Consider the following 25,153-nt stretch of genomic DNA (forward strand, 5'->3'; position numbering starts at 1 on the left):
CCATTACACTGGGGGTGGGGGGGTTGTGTTTTGAATTTGTAAGTGTTGTTTCAATTTTTTTTTTTTTTTTTATATATGGGCATGCTGTGTTTTGAATTTCATGGAATTTAATAGAATTGAGCAGAATTTGACTGAAATGAAACAGACTTCACTTCTTTGTCCTCCCCTCTGTCCCCTCATCTCCTGTTTGGCTTGTGAATCGTATATAGTCATAAATGAGATGCATATGCCTCTCAAAAAAACTGTCAAAACCTGTAGTGCCAAAGTACCGCCCGAAGGGGGCAGAGTTGCACTTTAGAAAAGCTGTGTTGGGGCGGGAGGGAGAGGGAGAGAGATGCTAACACGGGCTGAATTGTCATCTGTGACTAGGTTGTGGTATGGACGTGGGTGTTTCATGGCTGCTGAGTGCCCACAGAGATTTCACACAGAGAGCCTGACAGTGACCCACAGAGATTTCACACAGAGGTCCAAGGTTATCATTCTCTTAAAATAAAATCTTTCTTGTCTGAGGCCCATCAGAGCTCTAAAGACTCTGTGGGGGTGTGTGCAGGCACACGTTGTGTAACAGATTCCATTAAGAGTTCAACCTCGGGATCAGCCACGAACAGTTAAGAGGTACAAGTGTCATGCTTGCTCACTCTCTCTCACTCACACACACACACACACACACACACACCTCAAACAGGGAGAAGTGCAATTTTGCTTGTGGAAATGTCAAGTTCTTCCTGCATTTTGTCCTCTTTCATGCAGCAATAGTTGGTAGTAGATATTAACATTTCAACCTGAATTCTTTTAACTGCCATTATTTATAAGTCCATACATTTCAGCATGTTGGAATACACTTCAGCATTCTCACTTGTACACCCATCCTTGTAACAGGTGTGTTTGTTTGCAGGAGCTCTGTGCTGCCACAGGTCTCCATGGTTACATGTTACTGAAAATGGAGGTGTGTGTGTGTGTGTGTGTGTGTGTGTGTGTGTGTGTCTCTCTCTCTCTCTCTCTCTCTCCCCCTCTATCTCTTCCTTCCATCTCTCTATCCTCTTCCTTTTTGTTAATGCTCTTTTTTTTTCCTCTTGTCGTTTTTTCATTGCCAATATTTCTAACCCCCTTTGAACACTGGCAGCCCACCTTAGGAAGCCTGCAGAGAGGCACGTCCCTGGCACCCGGCTCCAGCCCAATATGTCTGGAGACCGACGCACAAGTGCGCCCCCTCCTGGCTACCATTGCCACCTGCGCTCTCTTCTTACCTTTTTGCTGTAATGATGGAGAGTGAGACTGTTGCCGTGGCGATTGCATGCCTGGGAACGGATGCTGGCGTTGCAGCTGTAGTCGTCTAGTCATCTGTTTTGTGGTGCACGCCATACCCTCTTCCATATAACAGCCCGACTCCTCTCTCTGCACTTCTCTGCCCGTCTGTCTCTTTCCTTTCTGTTGTCATTCATTTTTCATTTCTACTGCTTAATTGGCATGATGGTGATTTATACCATTTTGCCAAAGCAGTACAAAAGATGGGGGGGGGGGGGGGAGCCACTAATATTTAACAAAAACACATACATAAATAAATACATAAATGAATAAACCAACAGATGGTAAGCCATACCAGCATACTGTGTCTATATCATAGAAAGGAAGCAGTTTCTTACCTGCTGCAGAACTGAGACGTACTCAGCTGCTGTGTTTACTGTGTCCACTTCCCCTCCAAGTAGAACAGCGGGTCGTGAAAAAATCTGAACACATTTAGTTTTCTGAATTTCTCTCAATAACTTACATTTTCGGCAATGGATGCAAAAAATGCGTATTAGATTTCAGTAACACATGAAAGTGGCCCACATTTGTGTGGTTTTTGCCGTTCACACCTCCATCCAAATGAAAAATCGCATATGGAGAAAATTAAGGTTAGTGACTTACTTAATTTGACACAAGGTTTGTCAGAATTTTGCACTGCTATAAAGGTAAGATGGACGTCCGCAGTAAGGGAGGATTTCAGTGGTGATTTGGTGAGGTAACATACCTCATAAACATTGAAGCAGTTGCCATGACTCCACAGAGCCCCAACATTCAAATCTTGGCCATCGCTACCTCCTCACACTCGTGATCACTTTCTTTTCTGAATTTGCAGCCGGCCTCCGCTGCAGATTAACACGAGCAGTAACTTTTAACCTAGTGCCTCTTCCTGTTGCCTCTATTTTTGATTGATTTATCTCAGGATGACCATGTTATTTTTCAGATGCAGGACAGTTTAGGAGCCTGATCTCTTCAGACTAATCGTGGATATAGGTCACATTTAAAAAGGTATTGTGAACAGCCTAACAAACAAAAATGGATTTGGTCAGGCCACTTTTACCTGCTGTGTGAATGTAGCCAAGGAGAACACATGGAAAGATAAGTTCGTGTTTTTGTTTCTTTAATGTTATGGCAGTTTTAGATAATCTGCCCTGCTAATTCTGTTTTTTAAGATTTTCACATCAAAATCATCAAATTTATTTAACACATTTTACAACAGATGTTGTCACAAAGCAGCTTTACAAATGTCCAAGTCCAAGCCCCCAGTGAGCAAGCCAAGGGTGACCGTGGCAAGGAAAAACTCCCTAGATCAGAGGGAGAAACCTTGAGAAGAACCCTAGATCAGAGGGAGAAACCTTGAGAAGAACCCTAGATCAGAGGGAGAAACCTTGAGAAGAACCATAGATCAGAGGGAGAAACCTTGAGAAGAACCCTAGATCAGAGGGAGAAACCTTGAGAAGAACCCTAGATCAGAGGGAGAAACCTTGAGAAGAACCCTAGATCAGAGGGAGAACCCTTGAGAAGAACAAAGACTCAAAGGCGGGGGGGGAGGGGCATCCTCCTCTGGCCAACAGTGGTCGCCACAATAGTAACAATTTTGACAGAAATGTAACTAAATAGTAATAAAATGGAAAAACAAGCAGTTAACGTCTAGTCCGGTTTTCTAGAAGTCCTAGCCTGGTCCAGATGACGTGTGCATTTCCAAACCCATCTCGCACTAGAACGTACATCAAGGACAACAAAGAAGTAGTTGACTCTGGTGGAGGCGTGGTGGACTACAGCAAGGGACATCAGGGGTGGTGGGAGTAGCCATGGTGGCTGAGATGGGTTAAGCTCAGTAACATCATGACATCAGTGGAAGGTGTACCTTGGCAGAAAGAAAGAATAGAGTATTGGGCATGTGTAAATTAGGGAACTATAATGTGCAAAGATGGACTCTAGCAAATTTTCCCTAGTAATGTTGAGGGGAATCTTATTTTGTCACTAATTCGTGTCAGCTAGGAGTCTCTGCTGGGTTTTATATTTTGTACATGAATGGGCAGTGTGGTTCTCACCTTCTCTCAGTGGTCCTTATATTCTGTTCTCTCTTGCTATCCAAGTTTTTCTGTCATCCTGTTTGAATGGCCAGATTATGATTACTGATTCTATATTTTTGTTAAAAATTTGTTAAAAGCTTTGCTGAACTTTTGTTTTCGAAAAAGAACATCTGAGAATAATTACACAGACAATGGGTCAGAGCTTACCTGGTTTTTGTCCTTCCAAAAAGTAGCAATAGTCATTTGGATCTCTGAACTTGAGGGACACAAACTCTATAGAAGGGGGAAAATTTTACACTATGGAATGAGATTTCAGAATTTCTTCCTGGCTTTCACAGATTGTGCTGTTCAGCAGTGTGGGTGTGGGTGTGTTTGCATGCGCTCACATTGAGCAGGTCCATTAGTGATGAGTGAGTGTTTACAATGTTCTCTAATCATTGAACAGTGGGTGGGAGGGTTTTTCTCCACCCTCTCTCTCACTCTGTGGTGGCTATATTCATGAGCTTGGTAGATGCATTTAGCTGCCTTCGTTCATATATGAGGGATCAAAAACACGGCCAAACCTGAGGCAGCCGCAGTCATTCACTCTTATTTAAAAGGTCAAGTTGTCCAGACTCTGTTCTGCTCAAATCTCTCTGTGACTGAGTTCTATTTGTTCTCAGGGTATCCTTACACCCTGGAGGCTCACCCTCGGGATTTTCTTTCCGGTAAATCTGCTGATTTTGCTGCATCAGTTAAGGACATTAAAACCTACTAAAATGTTTTACAGATGCTTAACTCATTAAAGCCAATAAATAATTTAAACCCATCACCTTCCAGTTATTAATAACCTCATCAATTAAACAGCCGCACCATCTGCCTATTCTGTATAGTGTGTGTGTGTGTGTGTGTGTGTGTGTGTGTGTGTGTGTGTGTGTGTGTGTGTGTGTGTGTGTGTGTGTGTGTGTGTGTGTGTGTGTGTGTGTGTGTGTGTGTGTGTGTCTGTCCCTGAATCGGGCAGTGTTTTATATTTGAGAGAGGGACAAGTGAAAGGTGAAAGACACTAACTGACTAGTGTCTGGTGGAGTAGCTTTTGTGCAGACAGTATTCGCCAATCTAGTAGAACTGCATGATGCTGCTTTGAACCCTGTGTTATCCTTCAGTTCCAAACATGTGACAGCATTTTTCCACCAATAATTCTTTTTTTTTTTTCTCTGAGATTGTATAGCTGACTGCACATTTTTTCCCTTCTAGTGTGTGTGGACTATGTGTGTTTTTTGTTTGCGTTGGTTGGGTGTTTATGAACTGTTTTATTTTCCAGATAAATATTACAAACATGTTTGTAAGCAAATAGGGTACAGAATGTGTGGTTTGGAGAGAGCAACTGTCAATAATTGACGTGTTTCTTAGTAGTGCCTAGGGTGTGTGTCTGAGGAAAGCTTGTATTTTTGTTTATCCAGAGATTAATATGTTTTAGCTGTAAGGGCAATAAAATGTCTGTTATTGATCAAAGGAAGTGTGCGTGTGCGTGTGTGTGTGTGTGTGTGTGTGTGTGTGTGTGTGTGTGTGTGTGAGTGAGAGAGAGAGAGAAATATCCTGTGCTTCTATAGTACCCTATTAGCCATGGTTGCCTATAATGCCTTCATTAATAACAAGGAGCTGTAGTAGGGGGGTGTGCATGTGTGTCAGCAGAATATATATACTGGGTAAACTCTGCACTGCGCTTTAGCTCAACAGCTGAGCATGCACAAACCAACAGTGCACACACGTGCTTCATTCACACCAGTATGCTAACAGTGCTCGCGCACACATTTATAAACTCCAAACCTATGTTTTATTTAGATTTAAATGTCAGATTGGGTTCAGCAGATTTATACATTTCTCATTCATGTTTCCAGGCTTTGGTTTCCATCACTGTATTTGAATCTTTCCCTGCAGTTCAAAACCAATCAATGTTTATGAAACAGACATCTTTATGAAGGAGCAAAGTTATAAAACAAGAGGGTTAAATTCGGTTTAATGGCTCAAGCATTAAAAACGCATCTGTTTGTAGACACGCGCTCCCGCACGTATGCAAACGTGGATACATTTACATAAACTCCCAATTACATTTGCATAAACAGTGAATTTCCAATTCTGTCTGTCCTAAGAACTTTGTGTGTGTTTGTGCATGCATGTGCGTATGTCAGTCTAACGCATTTGCACACCAATGCTTGTTTCTTATTAGATGTTAATGGACCAATGAGAAACAATATTGTGTGACTTATTCTTTACCTAATTGAGCTTTTGTCATTTTTTATAGTACCATCTTGTAAGATTTGTGCATAGTGTTTGTGTGTGGGCTGGTGTGAGTGCTCGCGTACGCGCTTGTGTGGACTGATCAAGTTTGAATATAACTCTTCAAATCGCATCCAAGTTTCCTTTCCATTACAACATCATGTGTACAGAACCCCCCCCCCCCCCCCCCCCCCACACACACACACACACACTTCTCCACACCTCCCTCCATTTTAACTACTAGTGTGCAGAGACTGAGTCACCAATTGGGCTCTCGGGTTGTCTTGGATACTGGATGCACATTTTGCTTGTGTTATGGAGGAAGATAATGGAGGTGCTCACACACAGCTGGAACAGGAGTAAAAAAGGCAGGAGCGGCGTGTAGGCTGATTGCGAGAGGGACTGAGAAAGTCTGACAAGCTGTAAAGTTAGCAACATGTTATAGCCAAATATATAGTGTAATGCAAAAATATTTGCCCGTCACTGGGTTAGTTCCTCAAATATAACAACAAAATGCTGTTCAAAGTAAATTAAAAACTACACACTTTCAAACGCATACATGCTCCATGACGTTTTCACACTAGTTTGTGTGTGGAAAGGAGAAAGTGAGGCAGGTCTGTTTAGATGGAGCACGAAGAAGAATGTACATGCATGTCGCTGCGCGCGTGTGTGTGTGTGTGTGTGTGTGTGTGTGTTGGGGTGTTTTGATGTGTGAGGGTGTGCTCATGTGTTTTAAGACGCGCACACACAGCAGGGGCCATCTGAACACAGCTTGATGGTGGGCGGGAAGACGGAGTCAGTCGGTGAGGGAGGGAGGTGCGAGAACAGATATCAAAGCCGTGGAGAATGCACGGCGCTCCCCGCGCTTGATTCAGCTTTGCCTCGACACATTCAGTATCCCGATGGGCTCTAAAGCGCAGCATGTGTAAAGGCATACTGATATCTGTTCCAGCCCAAAACGAGCACCCCTGTAGCCTCTAGATTCGAGTTCTCTGGAGCTCCTCTCATTTTCACGAGCGCAGCTCAGATCGCATGGGACGCTAATCTCCCAAACTGACACTGTAAGCGTTGTATTTAAAGTCATATACATGTTTTAAAGCAAGCCAATGTGTTTTTTCGTTTTGCCATAAAGAACGTTCTACTAATGCAGACGTAGTCTTTTACTTGTCTGAAGCCGGCTTTGTATTATGCGATTCTAGCGGTTTTAAACGTTTGTTGCATGTTGGACTGTACGAGATGCATCTGTGTTACTGACCAAATTCATTGACCTAGTGATGCCGCTTGTGCTGAAAGTCAGACTATATGGTAAAGGTTTTCTGATGACACTCCCACGGCATTTTGTGCTTTTATATATTCGTTTTGCCAGAAGGAGATGTCAAAAAGACATTTTCTGTTTTGCCACAGTTCCACAAAACCTTCTTCTTTCGAGTCCCACAGACTCCTCTTTTTTTTTTTTGCTATACTGCCGTTTATTTGCAGCTGGCGCGTGAGCTGTGGTGATTTCAGGCCATGTCCTGTTGGTTGTGTTTAAACATGCGTCGTGGGAAAGGTCACAGATTTTGTAGCAAAATTTCTAACACTGCCATAAGATAATCATAACCAGTCTTTGGTTGCAGCAGCACTGAATCAGCGTAAAAGGAAACGATCTCTCTCTCTCTCTGTGTGTGTGTCCGTGTCCATCTCTGTGCTGATACTACCACAACTGAAGTATGGTAATTGTGGTGTTTGGCCAAATTATGTCTGATCGTGCAGACACTAAGAATTCTGGAGGGCAAGTTTCTCCATTAAACCTGACCACTTGTGCCTGCCGTTTGGCCATTCTTGCCAGATGCTGGGAATTGTAGTAGGTCTATGTAGTGTTTGAAAGCAAAAGAGTATGGCTCAGTTTGTTGTCTATAAAGATCTTAAATGCTTGAATGGTGAACAAAACTTGGTGATGCCAAGTTCAGAAAATGGTTCTGAACATGTGGTCAGTTTTACATGAGCAGTTGGGGGTCATTTTCCAACACACTGTGCAGCCAAACCTGGAATAAAAACATGATGTAATGTGCATGGTGTGAATGTTTCAGATGAACATCATTCTACAGAAATGCTGGAGATCCATCAATTTTACATGCTTCTCTTACTCTTAAATGGAAATGGCATTGGGAGGAGGAGGATGATGATGATGATGATGGTGGTGGTGGTGGTGGTGGTGGTGATGATAATGATAATAATAATAATAATAATAATAATAATAATAATAATTAATAATGATGGTGGTGATGCTGATGATGATGATGATGATGATGATGATAATTAATAATAATAATAATGATGGCTAATTTAGTATTATGTGCTTCCTAATTTTGCAGTGCTTCCTGAGTAATGTAGTAATTTTAATTGCAAAGCCAGACACTTTTTTTTTTTTTTTTTTGGGGGGGGGGGGTGGCGGGCAGTTGTTTTCTTCATAAGGTGGGGAAATGTGCTTCTTTCTTTTTTTTGGCTGTGCTTTTTTGCAGTCTATACAGTGCACTCTCATATGTTTGCGATCTCTACTGTGCATGTGTACTGTGGTTAACGTAGTTTTGCTTGTGCTTTCTCTATAGTCTGTACATTGCACTGTCAGAAGTTCCTTATCTCACGTGTCGGGGAGGACTGGATCTTCCTCATCCTGCTTGGCCTCGTCATGGCCCTCGTCAGCTGGGTGATGGACTTCTGCATCGCACTCTGCTTACAAGGTGGGTGGGTGTGCATGAAGAGGTGGATGGATGGACGGATGGACTCATAGGTTGTCTGGTTAACTGATTTTACTGTGTACAGAGTTAATATGTACTGTTACCAAGCAGGGCCTAGCCCTAAAAATTATTTGATTTAAAGCCGCCTTGCTTATATTAAACCGTCATCCTGTTTCACCAACTGGTGCTCATATTTTTTGGGCCTTTTACCACAGGCCTGGGAGTTGGGGGTTTGGCACTGTATTTTCACTGTTCCAAGGATTGTTCTTCTGGACTGAGATTCATGTCATTCCTCCAGCTTTGGGGACACAGCCCCAAATGCGACCTCTAAGTGGTGACCATGTCCCCATACCCACACTTATGGATGATCTGACTGAACATTATCAGCCCTGTGCAAAACAGCAGTGGGGACAGTGCATCTCTTTTGCATATACCACGCTTTATGGTCACCTTGACGATTATCTTGACTTGGCTTCTAGTGTTGTCCTCAAGTGTTCTGAATTCTGGATGAAGGCCTTTATACAGGGCTGGACATTCAAGTGATCAGGTGTGTGGCATTGAGCAGTATGCTTCCATACACTTGGTCTTACACTTGGGACAGCTCTGTCAGTCGGTGGTGCTTTGAGCCTTTGGTAGTGGTACTAATCTCAATCACTGCACCCACCACTACAACATCCAGTGGATATATTTGAATATCTGAGTGATCCACTGGCAAACGTAAAGCTGTCTGAGGTGGCGGTACAATCTGGGCTGATCGCACTTGGAGGAGAGCGTAGGTGTTAAGAGAATATGGGAGCATGTGTGTGGATATGAATTTTAAAAGCTGTGCATGTGTGTGTGCGCGCGTGCTTGCATGCAGTGTTCTTTATAATCAAATCCAGCATATCTTAGTGTTTTAGCTGCTCACTGGCGAGTTATCGGATTTCTTTACGTGTAAGGCAGAGTGAGGTGTGGGAGTGTGTGCACTCAGATGCATCTGTGATTCTAAATTTACTTACATAGAAGGTTCAGAGAAGAGAGTGTAACTGTGATGAGGAACACAATAACTCACTGCACCTCTCTAGAGTACACTAACCGTCTGTCTTACTCATTCACACATGCTCACTCTCTCTCACTCACTCTCTCTCTCTCTCTCACACACACACACACACACACACACACACACACACACGTGCACACACTCTTCAACTTTGTGAATGATTTTCTCTGTCAAGCATCATGAAATACCTTTCCATTATATGACTTTATTACTTTTGTTTTGGCTACATGCCTCTCTCTCTCTCTCTCTCTCTCTCTTTCTTGTGCTCTCTCTCTCTTGTGCTCTCTAGCCCAGAAGTGGATGTATGGAGGTTTGGACAGTAATTTGGTACTGCAGTATCTGGCTTGGGTCACTTACCCAGTGGTCCTCATCAGCTTCTCAGCAGGTTTTACACACATAGTAGCGCCGCAGGCTGCCGGTAAGAGACACACACATGCACCCCCCACATTTTTCACAATCCTTTGAGTGCTGCGTCTGACTCTCTAGCCTTTTGTCACGAGTCTCTAATGTTCATTAGCATTCTGTTCACTGTGCAGCTGTACAGCCAGTTCCTGTGGGCTGTTATCATTTACTGCTCTCGCGCTGTTTCGGACTTGCTCCTTTCTCTACTACTACTGCTGCTGCTGCTGCTACTACTGCTACTACTACTACTATTAATACTACCATTACTACTACTACTACTACTACTACTACTACTACCACTACCATTACTACTATTGCTGATACTATTACTGCTGCTGCTACTACTACTACTACTACTACTACTACCATTACTATTAATGCTGATACTATTATTGCTACTACTACTACTATTAGTACTACTGCTGATACTACTATACTACTACTATTAATACTACCATTACTACTAAAATTACTGATACTACTACCATTACTACTACTACTACGGCTGATACTATTATTACTACTACTACTGCTACTATTACTAATACTATTAATACTACTACAACTACTACTATCACTTCTACTATTACTACTGCCATTACTACTACTACTGCTGCTACTGATGTTAATAATAATAATAATAATAATGAAACACTACTACAGATCATGAAACTTTTAAAATGAAAGGAGATAAAGACCCAACAAACATCACTTGCCAGGTAGAACAAGTCTGTATTACCCCCCCCCCCCCACCCAGTCATCTACCATTTAATTGATCTGCAAAAGAAGAGACCATGCACCCAGCATGATCAAAGCAGTAGCCAGTCACAAGTCAATGGGCATGCATGTCCTCTAGACCAATAAAGGAAACCATTAAACCTAAAAAAAAAAAAATCAGTATTGAGGATATTTTTAAAATGGTTTTTACAGTGGATATTTGTCACCTGTTTGGCTTTAAATCATCTCCCGGAAATAATCACCACTTGGACGTCATTTTAAGGTCTCTTTTAGAAGCTCTAATATGTCTCTAATGTACTGATGTAATCAATGGGCTGTTAGATTTTATGTTGAGATCTGACTAAGGTCCCATTGCAAAGAATATCGTATAGTACAGATTACCTGCTACTACCTTATTGCTCTACGCTCGGTTGAAAAGTTGTGATCGGAGATCTGTTTCTTCGTGTTCTTCAATGTTCTGCACCATCTCCCACCATCTACGACAGATCCTTTAAAGCTACTTCAATTCATATAAATCCGGGTCTGTTTCATATGCAGACATGCCTGTATTGTTCAAGAATATTTGTTTGAGATTTAAGTTTCCACCTCTGGAGAACTTGATCCTGTACCCACAGGTTGTTGGCTACTAGCTGCTAAGCTTGCTGTAAGTAACTATAGTTCAGTCTGCGGGAATGCATTAAAATGCCTTTGTAGAGTTCACAAAATAACCTCAGGACATGCTTTTGCTAATCTGGTTTTATGCTCATGATCGTAAAGGTTGCTTGAATCGGAAATTTTGCTCAGCTGAAGTCTATTTAAAGGTTATTTTTGCGCTCTCTGTAACTAAAAAAAATTTAAATTACCCTGAAGGTTGAAAAATGGTTTTGAGGTTTAGTGCTGGAATGTTCCTTTAAACCCGCTGGGTGAACATCATGCTGCCCGCTCTGATTGCTGGGGCTACTCAACAGTGTGTGATACCGTAGCAACAGCATCACAGCCACAACGGCAGTCTGTCCTGCAGCGGTTTCCGAGGGCATTTTTTTTAACATGCGAGCAAGCTGTTCTCTCATGCAGCCTAGTTCTGGGACTGCTGCATTTATTTGCGCTTCAATAAAAGTGGACAGAGTTTTGGAGCATGCAACTGCCTGAGCTAAAACTTCACACAGCAGAAATCGGTTCACAAAATAAATGTGGCCCAAGGCTGAGAGTTCTTTAGCAGTTCGATAGCCGCTTCACTGTTCGCAGAGATGGCCTCTCTGTTGGGAGGGGCGAGAGAGCAGGTGTCATACAGCGGCTGAGTCAGCTTGTAAAACTCTCTTGGAATGTGTCCCAGCAGCCGGTTGGAGCGCAGCCGTGTTCAGGAGTTTAAGCAGACTTTCATAGATGCCGCATTCACACGGAAAGTGCAGCTTATTTAGCCAACAGTCTCCTGCTTCTATAGGCAAAGCGAAAGTGTGGAATATTGGATATTTCAGGCACTCGGTGATTGCTATTGGCTGTACACTACACTGAAAAAAATGTCCATACACCCCCCACCCCCAAAATAGTGCCATGAAAAGCCCATTTCTAATTGGTAGGCAGGGGGAGTCTTTATCCTTACTAAGCTGGCTAAATGTAAATGCTGAGATGGAGTTTTCCACTGTCTGTTGGTATTTCTGAGGTTTTTCTTTTTTCGTTGGAAAGCTATGAACTGCCTCATGCCTGTCCTGGCCACATGATTCTGCAACCCCAAAATGACAGCGAGCTGTTGAAAGCAGGGGTACTCTGCTGAAACAAGCAGCCAGCAGATTTGGTCCGCGTGGCGGCTTTCGCGAAAGTTTAGGAGTGTAGTCAGATTTGTATAGGTGTGATATTTCTCCTCAGAGTAAAGTAACTTGTGCAACAAGCGACAATATTATCCCTCAAACAAATGACTGAAAGAAAAAAGGAGAAAGAGCATGCTTAGCCCTTATGCCTCTCCGGATGAGGAGCAGGCGAATGCTAAAGTGTGCATTGCTTGTTTTTTTTTTTTTTTTGTTTGTTTTTTACACTACTAGCTGCCCGTTTCATTCCCCACTTAAAGAAAGGTCTTGACCCTGGTAACAGAACGTGCTGTTCGACAGCAGGGTAACTGCTGCGCTGCTAGGAAGCTACACGGGTGTTCTGAAGGATGCGGGGACGTGGCACTGTCGAGAAGAGAGGCGGACGAATTGGTCTGAATCATTGTGAGAGTCACGGCCCAGCATTTCTCGCTGTTTCACACATTACTGTTTCTAAGGCGGTCTCGTCATTGTTTATTCAACAGCATGCTAAAAGCATAAAAATGGATGAGGACCATGTTGTAGTTTAATTTGAAGTTTATCCCGTTTCTAATCACCTTTGATAGTCATATAAAGACCGTTAACGATTCATTTACGGCTCTGCTTCCTTTCTCCCAGGTTCTGGTATTCCTGAGATGAAAACCATACTGAGGGGTGTTGTCCTAAAGGAGTATCTTACCTTAAAAACCTTTGTGGCCAAAGTCATAGGCCTTACCTGTGCCTTGGGAAGTGGAATGCCTCTGGGCAAAGAGGTACTAACCCTCACTCACTCTCAACACAGACCAAGGCGCCATTAAGGAAGCTTAAACTGTTGTAACTGTAAACTGTACTGATGTATAAGACACACACTCACACTTCAGACTCAGAGAGATGTTAAGGATGCATTCCTTCCCTCTTTGTCACCATTACTTCATGCGTGAATCAGAAACGTGTTAAGGCGAAATACTTTCTCTGTTAATGAATCATCATTGATCAATCATGCATTTCTACCTGCTCACTGGCTGTCTGTGGAAGTATATCTGAATGTGTTTTTGGTGAAATGTGCATTGTGCTTTTAATGTCTCCCCCCCCCCCCCCCCCCCCATCCTCAAATGTGTTCTGTGGTTTTATGTCACTGTTTTTTTTTGTTTTTTTAAAGTTGGCAAACCAGCTAATTGTCCCAGTTACCTGAAATGTACCGTGTGTGTGCGTACGTGTGTGGTTAATCCCCAGGGTCCGTTTGTGCACATTGCAAGTCTGTGTGCAGCACTGCTGAGTAAGTTTATGTCACTCTTCGGGGGAATTTATGAGGTAATTGAAAATTTCATTCGTCCCAAACAGCGGCCTTACTTTGAATTTTTCAAATTTAATATGTTTTAACATGCCTGAGTGTGAAACCCAGCAGTTGTGTGTGTGTGTGTGTGTGTGTGTGTGTGTGTGTGTGTGTGTGTGTGTGTGTGTGTGTGTGTGTGTGTGTGTGTGTGTGTGTGTGTGTGTGTGTGTGTGTGTGAACATATCCAGTACAGTTCTCACAACTGGTGTGAATTTTATGTTTGAGTCCTGCCAAAATCCTGCTTTTGAGGATGAGCTTTACTGCCATGTTGTCATTTTGTGTCTGTTTTTCCTGAGCTTGTGTGACTAAGGCAAGATTTGGTGCACTGGTGCAGGAGGTAAACGTGGGTTATGTTCATTCATGTGGCTGCAGCCTTCTTCCCACTCTGCAAGGCAGCATTTCTGCAGGAGCCGCAGAGAAAGATGAAATAAAGATGCGCTGTGGAAGGAGGGACATGTGGGCAATCCCTAAATCCTTCTCTCTCCCTCTTGCTCTCCTGTGTCAATTTTTGTGACTAACTCTGAGTCTCTCATTATCTCCCCCCACCTCTCCATCCCTCCCTCTTCCTGACTCATTTTGGCACTCTAACTGTATCCTTCAAACTCCCTCTCTCTCTCTCTTTCTCTCTCTCGCGCATACACTTTTTAACAATTTTGCTGCATGCAGTGGAATGCTAATTTTCCATTGCAGTGCGGCAGAGGAATCTTCTCTCTTCTGCTCTTTCCACCACAGTTGTTTATTGCGTGCTTGTGTGCACTCACTCACTCGTCTTTCTCCTACTTCACTGCTTGCTAAGGATCCTAACCTGACTGGCATTAAGGTAAGCCCTGTGGCTAGACCAGCACTAGCGCGTTAGGTAGTATCCAAAGCATAGGCCTTTGTTACGGAAGCCTGTAAAATGTCCTGGCAATATACTCTCTCAGCTAGTCATGCAGGCATTTCTGGATAGCATCTAAATGAGACAATGTTCGGGCTGTGCTGAAAAGCACATTCCTGCTTCCTTTCTAAATCTCCCTGCTCACGGATAGTAAAAAATGCCTGTGGGCCTTCCGATGATTGTGTCCGCCGATCTCATCATGCGAAGCCCTGCCCTCTCGGCTCCGCCTGTCCAGTAGTAATGCATTTCATTTGCCTGAATTTGTCATGTTTATCTGCATGAAGTGTATAAACTGAGTGTATAGATTTTCACTTTATTTATTTATTTATTTATTTATTTATTTATTTATTTATTTATTTGGGTGTGTAATGACCGGTAGAGGTTTGCTTTGGTTTACACTCGGATGAGAATGGAACACTACTGCCTGTCAGGCAGGGCCCATCTCTTGGCCTACACGGCATCTTGCCGTTCAAGACCTCTGTGGAATCCACATCCGTATCAGAAGTTGAGAGTTGAAGAAAGCTGCTCTATTTACAGATCCTGGCAAATTCTAAATTTGGAGCAGTTCGATTCAAACTGAAGTGTTACACACTTGCAGAACAGAAAGATGCAGTCAGAAAGTGAATCAGTCACAGGCTTTCAGGAAAGAGCCAGAGTCACAGAGAGTGAGCCAGAGTCACAGTTTGGCATCTTTGGCAGACTGTGATGGACAGTATCTCAAGTTTTTTGTTTGTTTTTTTTCTCCCAGAAGCCTATAGACCATGAAGTTGTTAAATGAAGATGATGGGCCCAGAGACATTTCTACTTATAAACCATTCTGAGGATGATTCTCATTCTTTTTCTTCTACGTGATTGTAATTTGTTTGATCTGTTTATTGAGTTGATTTGTGCTGGATTTGGCCATAAAGTGGAAATGCGTGCTTTGCAGTTTTTGAAGGGCCTTGCTCTGCTCTCTGTGTGGGGTGTTTCTGTGTGTCTCCACTGTCAGGGTGAGGGTATGTGGACATATGAAAACAATGGCCTGTTTTATAGAAGACTAATAAAGAGCAAGCAGTTGTATGTTTGTGTGCATACTTCTGAGAATAATAAAGGTAAACGGTGGTGTGTGTGTGTGTGTGTGTGTGTGTGTGCGTGCGTGCATTTAACAGAATGAATCTCGAAACATAGAGATGTTGGCAGCTGCTTGTGCTGTAGGTGTTGGCTGTTGCTTTGCTGCACCCATTGGAGGTGAGCACGCGCATTCCCCCCCCCCCCCCCACACACACACACGTAATGCTTGGTGGTTGTTTTTGTATATGTGTATACCTGGATATGAGAAGTGTAAGAATGTGCACATGTGGGTGTTTATAAGCCATACATACACACGAGTTATCCATGGGCTTCCTCAGCGGTTTAAAAAGTCTGTGTGTGTGTGTGTGTGTTCCAGGTGTGCTCTTCAGTATAGAGGTCACCTCTACGTTCTTTGCAGTCAGGAACTATTGGAGAGGATTTTTTGCTGCTACCTTCAGTGCCTTCATATTCAGGGTACTGGCTGTGTGGAACAGAGATGAAGGTATGCATGGGGGCGCTTGCATGTTCTTTGCGGTCATAAGTAGCTATCCTTTTGCATGAGACCTGTAACGTATGTGCGTGCGTGCGTGCGTGCCTGCGTGCGTGCGTGCGTGCATGCGTGTGTCTTTAGAGACAATAACTGCCCTTTTCAAGACTCGGTTCCGGCTCGATTTCCCTTTTGACCTCCAGGAACTTCCAGCCTTTGCTGTCATCGGGTAAGTTCTGTGTCTGCGTGCGTTCGTGTGTGTGTGTGTGTGTGTGTGTGCGTGCATGTGTGTATACCCACACCCCAGAGGTCAGCTTCTAATGGTATCGTTATGAAACCATGTATCAGGTTATTCCTATGTTCATAATGTTCACGTGTAGGCTCAAATTAATGAGCATAGCTTAATGCGTGTGCATATTATTGCATATTAAAATAGAAGGAGAGATGTCTATTCTAAATGACATAATAGGTAAATTTAATAAACTCAGAAATTAACGAGAGAGAGAGAGAATAAATGAGTCATTTCTATGTTTGTCCTGACTGACTGAACTATCCAAAAAGAGTATGACAAGCATGTGTGTAATGAAACCCAGCATGTGTCTCGTCTTTTTCTTCCTTTTTCCCTCCCTCTCCTTCCTTTCACTGTCCCTTTCTCTGACACGAGCCTGCCACCATGGCCTTGGAGGACAGGGAAGTCCCTACTTCTCTCTCACATTTGCTGCTTTATTTTTCTGCTCTTCCATTTTGGTTTTAGTGTGGAAGTTGTCTGCACTTTGTCTTAAGAGCATCACTGCTGTTTGATGTTAATCAAAGCTTCTCTCTCTCTCTCGCGCTCTCTCTGTCTCTCTCTGTGTGCATTTCTTCCGTTCTCCATTTACTCCTTTACTGAAATGAGAATGAAGGTATCAAATGAACGTCTACCAAAATCTCTCTCTCTCTCTCTCTCACACACTCACACACACTCACACACACTCACACACACTCACACACACACACACACACAGAGTATACTGCAGCTCCGATCTTGTATTACACAGATCTTGTCCACAGCACCATGTTATCACATGTTAATTAACTAGAGTACACTTATGTTGAAACTTGTAAGCATATCTAAAACTGCAAATATGACCAGTGCGGCATTTTAGGAGTCTCACAACAATGTGCATTTCTAAAACTTTATTTAAATAAAACCAGTCATTGTGTCCTGTTTTTCTAGGAAGGCCTTTTATTCTTTGTTCTGATCAGGCTTCACCCCAGGAAGCTCTGTGATTAATGAGTTAATTTTTCTGTGACTTGACAGTCCTAATTAAAACAAGTGATGGCTGGAACCCAATATGGAGTTTGTTAGAATGGAATATCTTTAATTAGAGCTAGGTTTGTCCAAATTTTTCAGTTAAATCAATTTAAATATTAATTAGGTCAGCGAGTCGTGATGCTAACTCATTTGCTAAAACACTGGACCAGGTAAAGATGATGGAAAAGCAGTGCTAACCGCTTTAATAACGTCTAATGTTCATGAGGTGGGATTCTCGTTTTAGAAAACTAATATTAGGTATTATTGTCCTAAAGTGATTGCTGTTATTTAATGAGGGTCCATGTCTGTCCATTGCAGCTTGTTTTAAATCAGTATAAAAATAATTACAAGTGCACAACAGTTTCTAATAGCACCATCCTGTTTTGGATGTTTTGTATTGTTTTGGTGAGTTTCCTGCCATCAAAAAGGTCTCTGTTCCTTGTGATGGGGAAAGCTGTCCCATTATGCTGCCCACACTTACCATCCCTCGCCGTCTCTCAGACTTCCACCATTTGGCTGGGAGCGCACACGTTTTCCTCACGGGTTTCTCATGGCTGCCCCTTTTAATTGAAGTGTGTGATAAACACCCTCCCTCTTGTACTGTTGCAGTTGATAATTGTGCCCGGCTATTGACTAAACAAACACATCTCGTGTAGTGAGACGGCGCACATCTCTCTCTCTCTCAGGCTAACAGATGTTTGAGGTGTTTGAATTCCCTCTGCACGCTCGCTGTTGTTTTCCTCTTTGTAAAGGTTTTCCCTTGTTACTGATTCATGAGCATTTTGCCTCGTTCATAACAATAATAATAATATGCTCATTAGCATACTCCTGAACTGTGAAGTTGTAATACGTTGTCAGGAGTTTTACTTAAGACTTAAGCCCACATATTCACGTATTCTTGTTATCGTGTTTGTGTACGAGTTGGGAACAAGGGAAAGCCCTAGGTCTCTAACAGTATGGACATAAAATGTTTGCTTACTGCATATTTTACAACCACAATAATCTTATTTTATACTGTGTATGTGTGTACGCAGGATAGCAAGTGGTTTCGGTGGGGCCCTGTTTGTTTATCTGAACAGGCTTATTGTTCAGTTCATCAGGAAACAAAAGGCCATCAACAAGTTTCTTATGAAGAAGTGAGTCATTCTGTACGTGTGTGTGTACATGTCTCTGTGTGTAAGAGTGCATGGAGTAATCCCTGTTTGGGTGCCTACCACATCCTGTTCTGTTTGGTATGAGTGTGTAAATGTGCAAGTGTGTGTGGAGGAAGAGAAAGGGAGACGCGCGCACACAAAAAAACAACAACTCAAGCTTGGTACTAGAGTGCCTGCATCCCTATCCCCCCTTTCCAAGACCACTGGAGTGAGTCTCTGCGCACCGGCCGCTCCAGGGATGCGCAGTGCCAAGCCACTTCTTGCTTGCCCTCCAGCTCCCTCAGTCCCGGAGGCGGGAGCTCATCACCGTGGCTTCGTCACTGAAACTTACGAACAGACAATGAAACCCAGCCCTGACCAGAACGTTTATGATAAGAGTGGACAGATACATTATTTATGCAATTACTTACCTCTCGTGTGGGTACATGCGTGTTTGCAGGCGTTTGTTGTATCCTGCTCTGGTTACCTTGCTGATCTCCACTCTGACCTTCCCTCCTGGATTCGGACAGTTCATGGCAGGCCAGGTAACTAGCACACACACCAAACCATGCACACACCACAGACTCTAGAGAGATGGGTTAGGACAGGTTGAGTGTTTGTTTGGGGGTGGTGGGGGCAGGCTGAGACATTGCGCAACACAACTCACCTCTACGTTACCTCAGTGGTTAAGGTACCTGTCAATTAATAAGAAGGTTGCCAGTTGAAGCCCCACCACTGCCAAGTTACTGCTGTTGCTCGCCTGAGCATGGCTCTTAACCCTCCATTGCTTGAATTGTATTCAGTCGTCATAATTGTAAGTCGTTTTGGATAAAAGTGTCGGCTAAATGCCATTAATGTAAAATGTTAATGTATACTCAGCAGAGAGAATGGTGAAATGCTCCTTCTAAACGTGAGTGCGAGGTTCATCGTGGTTAGGTCACTCTTCATGGAAACTGAATGTGGAATGGAATCAATTCCCAACAGTTCACTTTGTCCAGACCCACATTCCTCATTTTTTTCTTACTACACTTCCATAGATTTCACTTCATTGTGCAATAAAAAATGTCATAAAGCAGAAAGGCTATACACTGATTAGAAAATGAATTTTATAAATCGCAAACTTTTATACTGCTGTAATTAAACATTTTAACGCACAAAAATATCTAATAAACAACTGCACATTTTACAAGTATTAAACAAGTATAATGATGCTGAGCTGAAATGAACAAGATCACATCTCTCCCGACAACCACCACAGAAATTATAACAATTATGCACACACTGTCTCATTTTCTGTGTAATAATGTTTAACAAGGGGTACTGGAACTTGCAGAAAAAATGTCTACAGAGGACGGAAGGAACACACAGGCCACTGTCATGGGTGATGGCGACCGTGCGAACAACACTTATACTGACCAAATAATTAACGACATAACCTTTAACGACGCAACAGCAGTGGACCAAACCGTTTAGCCGGTTTGCTGCAGCTCTTGACTCAGTTTCTATGAAAGTTCAAGATGGCAGTTCTTGTTTCACTGTTTTCAACCTGGAGGATAAGCCAACTTTGACAAAACCCAAACTAGCTCTGTGCCTTAAAAAGATGGATGAAACGATGTCGGACCTGGATCATTTGGAATATCGCAACAGAAGACGGCACAAAAACTTTCTCAAAAGATGAGTACTTTGAGTTGTGGCTGCTGCAATTTCTTGGACTCGGATGCAGAAATGATTGCCTGAAGATTGACTGCGCATGCTGACTTGGACCCGAGTGAAGTCAGAACTGACATTTGCTTGAGCATGTGGCAGCTCATCGAAAACCTACATGAGAAAATGGACTCATGTAAGTCAGGTGCTGCAAGCTCTGTGCTCTGATTTTACTCTATATGATGTGTGGGAGTAACAACCTAAAAGAAGAAACTTCATGGCTGACATTAAATTATTTTTCAAGAATTGATTATTTTTACATTCAGACATATACTGGAAAGACTCAATTCAATAGTGAATAGTGAATCTTCACTATTGATCATACCTCAGACACAATTAATACTGCTTCCCCATACAGGGGTCCTGCTTTTAAATCATGGAGACTGAATGCTTTGCTGCTATGTAGTCCACCTTTTTGCAATGTTTGGAAAACCAATGGAGTTATTTTTTGGACTTGTATGACTAGTAAGGAATAAGATCTTCCCTCTTAAGGCATTCCTAAGGGAGTCTATATTCTCTTATGCCACAGCCAAAGAAAATTTAGCTACCCAATCTGCCTCAGATACATTCATATCACAGCACTTAAAGATTTGAGTAGAAAATTGCAGGTAACAGCTAAAAATTATTAATAGGACAATTATGAACAATTGTACAAATAATCTGTTGAAATGCCTGCCCTGAGAATATGGATGTACCTAAATAATCTGAGGAAGTTGGGGGCACTCTGTGCAGGCAGCTTTCTAGATGAGAGGTTCTGGAGACACTACACTTAAATCAGGAAAGGCTCCTGAGCTTGCTTATATCTCTTATAAAACATGATTGTCAACAAACCTTTAAATATGTTCTCAGACTCTCTTGAAAGAAGCATGGCGCATCATTATATCAAGCAAACATTTCCATTATATTGAAAAAAAAGACCTTCTGATGAATTTCCTTACTATCAGCCAATCTTACTAATAAATATGGACAGGAAATATTTAGCAAAGATGCTTGCTAGAAGGCTGGCGAACAACTCCCGCATCTGGACCTGCCAGATGAGACAGGATTTATTCATGATGGACTCTTTCAAATGTCAGGTGGCATCTTGACATCACACAGTAACATAACACATAGCTGTAGATGTCTATGGATGCTGAGAAGGCATATGATCAGTTGGAGTGGGGATATTTGTTTAATATACTGCAGTGTTTTGGTCTGGGGGAAAAATGTATGACGTGGATAGAGAAAAGTCCCCCCAGTTCTCAGTCCGGACAAAAGGCATGCGTGCCCCACCCTGTGATCTTGAACAAGCCACTAGACGAGGATGTCCTTGTTGTTCGCTTTAGTATTGGAACCCCTCACAATCACCAAGCAACTCCTATTATAACTATGTATGCAGATTATATACTGGTGTTTCTTTCTGAACCCAGCCCAACCCCTATAGAGCTGATGGGAGATTTTAGCTGTTTCTCAGGTTATAAGTTCAACTTTACTAAATCAGAAGCAACTCCAATTGGGACTTGACTTCCACTTTTCCCTTTTAAATAGTACATTGATTTAGTTACCTTGGAATACAGTTCTGTCCTAATTTGAAGAAGCTAGCTGGTCTCGATTCTTATCCAGTACAAAAGGCTGTAAAGGAGGACATGGATCAGTGGATGGACTTGCCAATTTGTAGGATAAACCTAATAAAAATGAATGTACTTCCTAGGATATTTTAAATCCTCTACAGATGATGCTGCTTCATATTACAAAAATGTATTACTGATTTGGAAAGGCACATATTTATTTGGCATAAGAAAAAATTTAGACACAGTTTAACAAGGCTTCAACTTTCAAAAGATTAAAGGTGTGCTAGCCTTACCTAATATACGTCTCTGTAATTGGGCATGTCACATTAGACTCATTATTGATTGGCTTTTGCAGGAACCATAATCAGGCCTAGAATGTTGTTTTTTTTTTTGATGCATTTTTACTGCAAGCAAAACTGTTATACCACCGGAAGCCCAAAGTAATTTTCTCTTTCACAGTACTTTTAAAAGTCTAGCAGGAAATTAACACATTTTTTGGAAAGGACAGCTTGTCACCTGATTAAACTTTAATTATGAATAAGACCTTCCCCCTGGCTTACAAAATAGTATTTTCTATCAGTGGTACAAGGTAGATATCTGATCGTTATCTGAGCAATACATTAATGTTATTTCAACAGTTACAAGAAAAATTCAGATCTCTGTCTAAACACTTTTATGGACACCTTCAAGTTAGAGATTTTATATAGATCTCTATAAAGTGTCCTGCAATCCACAACTGATGCACCACTATAGGCTCACTTTTTTTCTGAAACAGGTCACTTATTCCTTACTAATCTTTAATTTACCAAGTAATCCACAGGCACTGCTGTTATCTTTTGAAAGAGGGTCTGGCAAATACCAAAGATCTGAAGAGTTGCCAGATATTAGAAGAAATATGGGGAATAAATCAGTCTGCAACAAAGCTCTAGAAAATATTGTTTAAATATCGCATTGACCACATTGAACACCTTTTATAGTCTCAATGAAATCAGCCCTCTAAAGCCATCAGCATGGCAAAAATGCACAAATGATGTTTTTACATACTCATCCTTGTTTTGGTCCTGCCATGTGATTAACCCTGTTCCAGAAAGAAGTAAAGTAAAGCTTAAATGTGTTTTAACTGTACAAACATCCTTGCTTTTTTATACTAGGTGTGGTGGTTCAAGGCAGTATTAATCTCCTACCTCCCCAAATCCATCTTACTCGCAAGTTATTGTTTGGTGCTCATAAGTGTGTTTTAACTGGACTGGCGATAAACCGGCCATACTTGACCTTGGGAACAATAAAATAATAAAATAATACATTCTTCTACTGGAACATCTCAGTTTTAGACTTAAAAGAAACAATGCAGAGTTTGAGTCAGGACAGCCATGTTTTTATATATATATATAAAACCTCATTTAGTGCATGTTACATTTATATTCATATGCATTAACTGATATTAAACTCTACAGATCCATTCTTGAGAAAGGAAATGATCAGCAAGGGAGGGAAAGTGGCATGAAATTATCGGAGGAGACAAAGGCACAGATAGCAATAGCAAGGCAACAAGAAAGCCAGAGAGGAATAGAGAAGGGTGATCTGGCATTAGCTGATAAACAGGAGAGCTGAACATTAGTGTCTGGCAGAGTCTAGTGGATGAGTCACCAATCAGAGAGAGTGAGGTAAGAGGAGGTGTGTGTGTGTGTGTGTGTGTGTGTGTGTGTGTGTACACACACACACACACACACACACACACACACAATGTGTCTTGGACTTGTTGCTGTTAATACTTTCTAATAAGACAAAGGAACATGGAGACATTCATTAGCCTACATACACACACCATCAATATAATTTCATAACGCATCCCACACTCCTTTGGTTCGCGAACAGAGATGCGCTGGCTGTTATCATTTTTATACTTTTTTATTTTTATGGTGTGTTTACTTTCTCTTTTCTTCTGTCTGTCTCTCTTCCTCACCTTCTTGCTCCCACCCGCTCTCTAATGAGAGTGACTCAGAGTCTTTGTCTGTGAAAAACACTTAATAAACTGCCTTTATCTCAAACATGACTAACATCAGACCACAGCCTGAAATGGGCGCAACGCACACCAACATGTAAACATGTATATACATGGATGCAGAATGTTTCATCAGTGTTACCATAAGGTTGTACACAATTTGATGAATCATGGATTGCTAAAATTGTATTTATATGAGGTTGGTCATTTGTTTTCTCATTTTTGTAGTTGCCTGCCCATATGAAACTGTTTTAAAGCTTAAGTCATTTTTAAAAACCCTTTTGAAAAGGGACAGTCCTTCCTGTTTACTTGTGTACTTTTCCTATTTACTTGTGCACACTTCTGTGAGCAGCATCCCTTCCTGTCTTACCTGTGTACACTTCCTGGTTGCCGCAAATCTCCAATTCACCTTTGCCCACTTCCTGTTTGCAGCTGACCCAAAAAGAGTCCTTGGTAACACTGCTTGACAACCGTACATGGGCCAAACAAGGCATCGCTGAGGAATTTGAGTATATTGGACATGCCGCTGCCTGGAAGCACCCACAGGCTAATGTTTTTGTCACACTTGTCGTCTTCATCGTGATGAAGGTAAGCACCTTAATCATTACAATTCAACATTGGGAAGACAGTTTCAGACATGCCAACAATGTAATGTGAAAGCAGGTGCACAAGTATGCATGAACACACCATTAAAAGCTTGTAAATAAACACATACTGACTCTGTGACTGTCCGACAGGCAGGGAGAAGTACGTGTACATGCGCTCTTTCACACACACACTTTCTCTCTCCCTCTCTGGCCTCTCTCTTTCGCCCGCTTGCTCTCAGCCCGACAGGCGTGTTGTGCAAGATGGAGAAAGTGCAACAGCTTGTGGCTTGAAAAGCGTAGCAGTCTACATGGATGAAAGGGCAGATAGAGAAAAATAAAGGAAAACGTGAGAGGAAGTGTTGCAAGGAAATGGGGCATTTTATTGAAGTCTGTCCACCTAGAGCATCCTCTTGCATGTTTATGCACTTTTCAGCATTTTAGCCTGCCTTGTGCCTCCACTGGCCAGACATTTTAATCAGTACACACATTTTCTAGTTGCATTACATAGGTGTATCATTTCAGACTGTGTCTCATCGGCTGCTGTGAACAGTTTGTCAGCGACCCTTTACCAGTAGTGAGCAATGTGTCCACTGCTGACCGAATATTATTTGGGTTGAGGGCCATTCTCTACGCAGCAATGGTCCTGCCGTGGTAGTGCCATGGTTGTGGGTGTTGAGCAGGTGTCTATCTCGGGCACAGCAGTGTTGCTGGAGTTTTTACACTTGTGAGCCTTACTGCTGTCTTAAGTGTGTTCTGCCGTTAAATGAGGACGTACGTTAGAGCAAAGTTATTTCATGTGCCGTGTATTTAAAATAAATGAAACCAGATGACCACTGTTGCATGTTTTTACAAGTAAAAAAAAAAAAGACGAGAATTCAAATGTTTAAAATAAACTGTATTTTAACAC

General features: G+C 42.1%; 1 protein-coding gene across 4 annotated transcripts in view; it reads left to right on the top strand.

The window, feature by feature from the left end:
• Positions 1 to 25,153, top strand: part of LOC113580384 (chloride channel protein 2-like) — a 66,471-nt gene that overhangs the window by 20,594 nt on the left and 20,724 nt on the right. For 2 of the 4 annotated variants that reach the window (XM_035533936.2, XM_035533938.2), the window contains exons 3-13: positions 3,983 to 4,027; positions 8,165 to 8,296; positions 9,622 to 9,750; positions 12,869 to 13,002; positions 13,463 to 13,540; positions 15,588 to 15,666; positions 15,866 to 15,991; positions 16,121 to 16,205; positions 18,305 to 18,406; positions 18,864 to 18,948; positions 24,092 to 24,247. In XM_035533936.2, the coding sequence (XP_035389829.1) occupies positions 3,983 to 4,027; positions 8,165 to 8,296; positions 9,622 to 9,750; positions 12,869 to 13,002; positions 13,463 to 13,540; positions 15,588 to 15,666; positions 15,866 to 15,991; positions 16,121 to 16,205; positions 18,305 to 18,406; positions 18,864 to 18,948; positions 24,092 to 24,247 (1,151 nt within the window). The remainder of the gene's footprint in view (positions 1 to 3,982; positions 4,028 to 8,164; positions 8,297 to 9,621; positions 9,751 to 12,868; positions 13,003 to 13,462; positions 13,541 to 15,587; positions 15,667 to 15,865; positions 15,992 to 16,120; positions 16,206 to 18,304; positions 18,407 to 18,863; positions 18,949 to 24,091; positions 24,248 to 25,153) is intronic. The other 2 variants (XM_035533937.2, XM_081699697.1) reach the window with 1 other exon arrangement.

Source organism: Electrophorus electricus, chromosome 17 (assembly GCF_041902795.1).
Source record: "Electrophorus electricus isolate QZ-2024a chromosome 17, ASM4190279v1, whole genome shotgun sequence".
Classification (NCBI taxonomy): Eukaryota; Metazoa; Chordata; class Actinopteri; order Gymnotiformes; family Gymnotidae; genus Electrophorus; species Electrophorus electricus.